This window comes from Rasamsonia byssochlamydoides (genome assembly GCF_041956645.1).
Source record: "Rasamsonia byssochlamydoides strain NRRL 3658 unplaced genomic scaffold VTN77scaffold_26, whole genome shotgun sequence".
Taxonomy (NCBI): Eukaryota; Fungi; Ascomycota; class Eurotiomycetes; order Eurotiales; family Trichocomaceae; genus Rasamsonia; species Rasamsonia byssochlamydoides.
The window spans coordinates 148,146-155,500 of record NW_027192409.1 but is presented as its reverse complement, the minus strand read 5'-3'; the positions used below and the strand labels follow the sequence as shown (position 1 = coordinate 155,500).

The 7,355-nt window shown below is 49.9% G+C and overlaps 2 protein-coding genes across 2 annotated transcripts; both read right to left on the bottom strand.

Moving 5' to 3' along the window:
* Nucleotides 1-4,186: 4,186 nt before the first annotated feature.
* VTN77DRAFT_3685 (uncharacterized protein) lies at nucleotides 4,187-4,879 on the bottom strand (the record flags this gene model as incomplete). Its single annotated transcript, XM_069419660.1, has 1 exon — nucleotides 4,187-4,879. The coding sequence occupies one exon, from the start codon at nucleotides 4,877-4,879 to the stop codon at nucleotides 4,187-4,189; it is 693 nt and encodes a 230-aa protein (XP_069278256.1).
* Nucleotides 4,880-4,951: 72 nt separating this feature from the next.
* On the bottom strand, nucleotides 4,952-5,920 carry VTN77DRAFT_3684 (uncharacterized protein; the record flags this gene model as incomplete). Its single annotated transcript, XM_069419659.1, has 1 exon — nucleotides 4,952-5,920. One exon carries the CDS (start codon nucleotides 5,918-5,920, stop codon nucleotides 4,952-4,954), a length of 969 nt encoding a protein of 322 aa, XP_069278255.1.
* Between the last annotated feature and the right edge of the window lie 1,435 nt (nucleotides 5,921-7,355).

Genomic DNA, 7,355 nt, shown 5'->3' with positions numbered 1-7,355 from the left:
GGGGGCTGGTCGGGGGACCCGATCGGGGGGTTGTCAGACAAAGCGAGCGCTGAATTGATGTTGTATTGTGCCCACAATACGGCAACAAATGAATGACCGGTCAATCAGTGGATAAGAGAGTGACAGAATCGGATGAAGGATCTGGGTGTTTGGATGAATGGCGACGAGGATGGAGGTGATCGCGATTAGTGAATGAGAGTGGGAGAGAGAAGAGAGGGCAGGAGGGAGTCGTGTGCGAGTTGGCCAACCGTCTGAAACGGAGCATGCGCCAGGACGGGTGGTTAGAGGCAGCAGATGGATTAATTAAAATTAAGCCTTACATTGGTCGGTGCTGCCAGCCTAGCACAGGAACAGGAAGTTGGCCAGGGACACGCCAAAGTGATAACTTGATTAGTTGCGCGCTAGCCAACTAGCAGAGGCAATTTCCTTGTCTTAGGCACGGACAGTAATACAGAGATACCTTTATCAATCAACGCCATGGCCCGCAGCTGTACAGAAATAGTAAAATTCATACATGATGCCCCGTCGAGTCGTACAAAACTCTCCGTAATTCACTATATACCAGACCCCACAGTCGCACCCCGTACTTTTTCGTCCCCTAACATGCAATTTCATTCGATGTCCGAAAACACTGATCGTCAACCAGCTGGCAGATCGCCTCGAGTACCCCACCTCTCACTCCCTTCATTCAATAATAGTTTCCCCATACTCCGTACATGATACATGTGTCAGAGAGAGTTGGAGCATGCCAACCTCATGCCTTTTGGCAAAGATAACGAGATGTACATACAGGAGGTGCTTGGCGGGTGTCAATTTGCAGAGCTTGATACAAGATTGGTTGGTTGTGCTTGGGCGATGATAGCGCCGGAACGATGCCTCAATAGTCCAAAAGTTTCGTTTTAGCCCGTCGCACGTAATAAAGTACATAATTTGCTTTGCTCGCGTGGCAGCTGCGCCAGTACAGGATCTGCAACTCTTTTGTTTCATCGAGTTCTGTTTCGCCTGACGATCTTTCGTCATTTTCTCTCTCTCTCTCTCTCTCTTTTTTTTTTTTCATTTTCATTTTTTGTTTTGTCTTTCCTTTTTTGTTTGATTTGTGGTTTGGGGGGTTTTTTTGGCGCTTTGCACTTTTGTTGTGGTTTTGATGTTTGGTTTGGTCTCTTATTCGATCCTCGTTCTTTTTGTTTAGATTTTGGATCGCATCAGTTTTTTTTTTGTCGATCTTCGATCCTTGTTCTTTTCTTTGAAATTTGGATGAGATCGGGGGTTTTTTTTCTTTTTTGGAGTTTGCGGTTTTGATCTAGTACTGTACGTGAACATGAACATGGATGTTTAGTGTTTTTTTCCCCCCTTTTGTGTGAGTGAGTGAGTTTGATTTTGTGCTTTTGTTTTCAGTTCTTGAGTTCGTCGATATTCGATCCTGATGGATCGGATCGGTGTTTTGGCGGGGAGGGGGCGGTTGTGGTTTGATTCTTTTTTTTTTTTGCTTCGCGATTTGCGCTTGGCTTGTAGTTTTGATGTTTGGCCTTTTTTTTTTGGTATGCATGTATGTGTTTTTGTGATTTGGTTTTGAGTTCTTCGATATTCGATCCCGTACTTTTATTTGAAATTGGATCGTAAAGGCGTTTGGTTTGCTCTTTGCGCTTCACCTTGTAGCTTGTAGCTTGATTTTTGATGTATGGTCTTCTTTTTTTTTTTGTTTTTGGGGTTGAGGTTGTCTTTCGATGCCGATTTTTTTTATTTGGATTTGGATCGGATCGGCGTTTTGTGGTTTGGGTCTTGTAGATTCGCTTTTTTTTGTTTTCTGTCATTGCTTATAACTAACGATCAGCAAGAGATCACAAGAGAAGTATTGATTGAAGAATGGATAATACCTTTGAGTTCAATGATCCTGTTGTGTCTGCCAGCGTCAGGGATGGATAGATCCCATGCGCTAGTGAGGATGGAAATGGTTTTTTTTTTGATGCCCATTAGGCGAAATGACGAGGACTTATTGTCTAGTTGGATATTGGTTATCGGCAGGATTGTGAAGATATCCCATGCTGATCGTTGTGAGGACATGCCGTAAGTGTGATTCGGTACATGTGCCGTCACTTGATGGATTTGATCCAAGCGTTTGTTTCTCGGGAAGAGGTGCTTGAGCCAGAGACATCTGAACTCGGGAGGCCGCAGACATGGCAAGAGCCAGTTGATCATCCAAGAGAAGGAGAGTAGCCCCCTGGTAGAGGCAAATGTCGGAGACTTTTTTTTTGGTCTTGATGAATTTGACCCGAGTGCTTGTTTTCTCGGGAAGAAGCTGATCCGATCGAGCCAGATGAGAAACGCGGAATGCGGATACCAAGATGGTGAGACCGATGCTCTGTGAGTGAACACGAGGTCTCTGCAGAGCCTCTTCGAACAGGATGTGCACCCAGGTGTTTGGGGGATCAACCAGTTCTGATGAACGTCAGTAAGTATATTATCTATGCAGCGAGAGTGGAGAATATCCCCTGAACCAGCATACCTTGTAATAATCATCTTGGATCGGAGCGTGCGGCTGCCCTCCGATGATGGCGACAGGACACGCCAGGGCCCGATAGTGAATGGGATCTTTCCTGTTGGATCCGGGGCACGAGGCGCGCCACGCAGGTTTCAGTTCACGAAAGTTGAGACAGATGATGAAGGCAGAGGATGCAGTCCTGTCACGTTATCCTCGCTGTGAGATTTGTTTTTGTGTCGTGTCCAGTTGGGATAATAAGACGTAGGTATTGAAACCATGAGATTCGGATCACGAAAGTTGAGACAGAGGATGAATGCAGAGGATGTGATCCCGCCATCTCTCTCACGTTCTCCTTTGCTCATTGTTACTTGGCAGGTTTGATCGCAGTGGCCATGGAAAGCCGACCATGGATTGGTTGCTGCTCCTTGCTGTGACTCGGTTCGTCCCTATTCGTATCTCAGTTCCGGAATCTCTTCCGTTCAACGGTGCTTGGGAGGTCGAATCCGTGTGATGATCATCCTGACGTCGATCGGACAGATTGGGGACGTCGGATAGCTTTTTACACGACGGTTCTTGAAAGCTCGAATGTGATAACGATGATCGTCCAAAGATGAACCAGATGGAGAGGTGTCAAATTTCTACTTGAAAGCTGAATCTGATGATGATCCTCCAGAAGTCGATCGGACCGATTGGGGACGTCAGGTGGCTTTTTGTTCGACGGTGCTTGAAAGCTCGAATCTGGTGATGATGGACATCAAAGGTAAACCGGATGAATAGGGATGTTAGATTTCTGCTCGACGGTTCTTGGAAACTCAAGTCTGAAGAAGATGATCATTCATAGGCGAACAGAATGGATTAGAGACGTCAGATTTTGCCAGTCATTGAAAGCTTGAATCTGGGTGTTCTTCGAAAGGATGGCCACAGGCGCTGGTGTCGAACTTAACTGCAGCCTCAGCGTCTTCGGACCGCTGAGTGCCCTCGCCATTGACTCCCTCACTCTCAGTAAAACCCCAGGCAGGAGGGTTAGTCCGCGGATGGAGGCTTCGAGCCCTAGTCCCTCACCTAACCAAGTCCCGTCGCACAAGGTAGCACATCTAGGCCGGAAAACAAGTTAAAAAACAAGTTCCTGTCGCACTAGAATGATACCATCTAGGCCGGAAACGTTGGGTCGGATCAGTCCTGGCGAGATTCGAAAGACCACTCCCACTGGCGTGTGTGATAGATAACGAATTACCTACCACGGCCCCGAGATCCCGGCGCACGAAGCGGAGATGCGGAGCCACGCAACGGGGATCCTGTCCCGCGTCCTCGACCACCAAACATCTGGGCATTCGACAGGGATACTTGCAGGCGCTGTATCTCCTGCTCAAGTTGGGTGATCTGTCGCTGCGAAGCGATTTCGTCGTTGGAGCGCGCCCTGTTCACGGCTGCCAGCTCCGACTCAAGTTGATCCACCCCGTCCCCGGACAGTCGCGTCCGTCGGCTCCGCGACCCTCGATGCCCGCAGTTCTTCGATCTCACGCTTCAGGTCATTGATCTGGTTGCGTTGGCAAACGACCGTGACCCTACTGCGCTCGAAGTCTGCCATGATGCTGGTGTTCCCCGTCCCGCGCGTGGGGATTGCCTGTCCGCCGCTCGGATGAAGATTGGCCAAGCGTTGCTGCAAGGTCCGGTTGTGCTGTTGCAGTTCCCAGATTGTGGCCTGGCTCAGAAGTCGACTGACGCCTTGTTACGTTCTTCGCGGAGATTCTCACACTTGATTTCGAGGTTCTTCGCCTTGTTCCGGGCGGTAGTCAGTGTGTGCTGGAGCTCCCCGATGGTGCGCTCCAGGTGTTGGCGTCTCCCGTTCAAGTTCGGCTCGACTTCTTGGAGTTGTTGTTGTAGAGCCATGGCGTTAGAGTTTGCCTGATTGAACGCTTGCTGAAGTCGGCCATGCTCTGCTTGGGCCCGAGCTTTCACAGTGGCGAGCTCGGCCTCGAGAGTTCTGACGCGTGAAACGGCTTGGTCACGCTCTGCCTGGGCAGTTGTCGCGCGTGAAATAGCTTGGTCTCGTTGCGAAACCACGAGACTCTGCTGATTGGACGTTTCAAGGACGCGGTAGGCTTCCGATAGGCTGTTGTACGAGTTCTGAAGTCCCTCGTATCTATCGTGAAGCGCTCTTCCCTCTCGTTGCATGGCGTCGTTCAGGCTCCGTGCGGCGGACAGGTCGTTGTTGGCGGCGGCGAGTTCCTGTCGGACGGCGGCAAGTTGTCGATGAGAGTCATCACGCTGACGCCGGAGCGACTCGCTCTCTTTCCGAGCGTCGGCTGCCGTTTGCTCTGCGACTGCCAGCTGTTCCTTCAGCTTGATCGCATCGCCCCGGTTGCGTGAGCTCATGGCTGTGTCGTCCTTCAGGTCCATCACCTCGAACAGGGCCGATCGGAGGTCGCACTTCAGCTGGGAATTTTTCTGGCGCAGCTGAGCAATTGTCGACTAGTGGTCCTTCCTGGATCTAACCTGGTCGATTAACCGCCTGTTCATGGCGAGGAGTCCGTCGAACATCCCCGTCATGGCACTCTGGCCCTCGGTCAACTTCGCTGGATCCTTTGTACACCTATCCAGGAGGGCCTCATAGAAACGAGCGATGCCTTCGTAGGAAGACACCTGTTCGATGAGCTCCTTCTTAGAAGATAGATGCACCTCCACGGTGGACTGGCGAAGACACCAGCTGAAAATTAAAACGGCACCGAGGAGAACAAGGCCCAGTGTCAGGCTGGCGAGGTGGTGCATATTGTCGTCGTCGAAGTTTGGATGATCGAGCGCGTCTAGCAGGTCAACGAACCTGGCTTGAAGTTCTAGACTGGCTTCTTTACCCAAACAAAACCAATGCTCCACGGGGATGTACTTGGCCGTCAATCCCCTGCGCCGACGTTCTCTCGCGTCCCAGCAGTACGGCGACAGCTCCCAACTCGACGCGTTTAGACCCTCGGAAAAACCGGACAGGTACCAAACGACGGGGAGTAGGAACTGGCTGTACGCGGTCACGACAGCGACGAAGGTCAGGAAGATCCCAATGATTGAGTCGAACGGCCGGTTGAACGGGAAGTACCATCCGCGGATGCCGTCGTAGACGCCGTAGAGATAGGTTGGGCTGACTACGGCCCAAACGCGAGCGACGACGGAACGCAGACACGACCACAGAGATTGACAAAAGGGACGACCGTGCTGGATCACCATGCTAAGGAGAACGAGCATGATGAAGACGATCGTCGCCTTCACGGTGACGTGCTGGATTACCAGGGCCGCAATGGGATCATCCCAAAGCGACCCAGTTTCTTCCGTCATGTCGTCGTAGAGCCCGACGACGTCGCCGAATAACGCAGCGATCTGTCGCTCGCGTGGATTGTCCATTGGCAATTCGACGAGTTTCGCGAGGAATTCCGAGATTCCGAAAGAAGTCATCTTGTCAAGATGCTTAAACGTTAAAACGATGTTTGAGAGCGTGTGTGGTTGTGATATTCGCAGTGTTGATGGAAGGATAGCAGCAAGTAGAGCAGATTATCTGTCTTCCACGACAAAGAGAAAGGAGAGAAGAGAAGGAAGCAGGAGGGGAGGAGGCAAAGTTATACCCTTGGGGGAGGACGGAGACGCGTCCAGTGAATCGAGGGAGGCTGCCAGTAATTCACTAAGAAGGGTGATGAGTGACGGAATTTGCCGCTCAATTCACTTTTGATATCAGATTTCGAGATGGACAGTCCTCAGATCCAGTTACAAAGCCAGTCTCAACCACCTCCAAAACCACCATATCTTGCTTCAAACTTTACGGGGAAAAGGGGGAATTTGGAAATTACAGCCCGTCTGCAATGCCTACGCAAAACTGGGGAAACTTTTATGGTCAAGTTTTGGTCGAAAATGGCCCTTTAAGATGTCTGCAATATCAACAGAGTGAGCAGAAAGTGAATTCTCATCTAAGCAGAACTGCCCAGTCTAGTCATGTCAAACACGTCAAGTCACGCCCTCCATAACAAACACGCGAGCTTTGGCGCCACTTGCTTAAGGGAGTCACCGAGTCGTGCCCAGCAGCCCGGTGAATTTCGAATATCACACACTGTTGTGAGCGAGATACCTGGATATTCACCGCATCAGGAAGTATCTGGACCGTCGTGGTTGGCACGATACGTACGCTACAGTTGCTGCAATGAAGCAACCAATAACCAATTCTGGCAGAGTATTCAGAATTCTGGAGCGACAGGGAGGGTCGGAGTCCTTCCTGACTTCCATATCAATATATGAGTTGCCTGTGCTAGTTGATATCAAGCCTTTCGTTACCGTAATTACTGGGTACAGTTTTAGAGAACGAAGGAGGAAATAGAACATGACAACGAGATCGAGTTGGTTATAGTGGCTCAGCTCTTACATTTTTTTTTGTCAGTCAGTCAGAACAATAATTCATTCTGGACTAAATTAAACTCGAATTTCCCAGTCCATTCCATCATATATGTACAGTACAGTACTAATACCATGACCAGGGGCCAGGATATTTACTACCAGACATCCAGACCTAATCGACTGGCTTTTTAAGCCGGGAATGCGCCTCTCGCACTCCATCCCAATAACGCCAGAAAATCAAATGAAGGCTGTGTATGTACTGTATAATAGCAAGTCCAGCAGAACATAACCAGTCTAATCGTAATATTGTCCCTGTTTCCGCCTTGGCCATCCTTGTGGATCGGGATCTTGATCCCCTGCAGTGCGAAGCATTTGCTCAGCAGTATGCTCTCAACCATCCCAGGGAACTTCTTGTCCAAAAAGACCTGGAAAGGTTCTGAGAAGACGGATGCCAGGACCGCCCTGAAGCCGTGGTTCAACAGAGGAGTATATCCCAATATTGACAAAG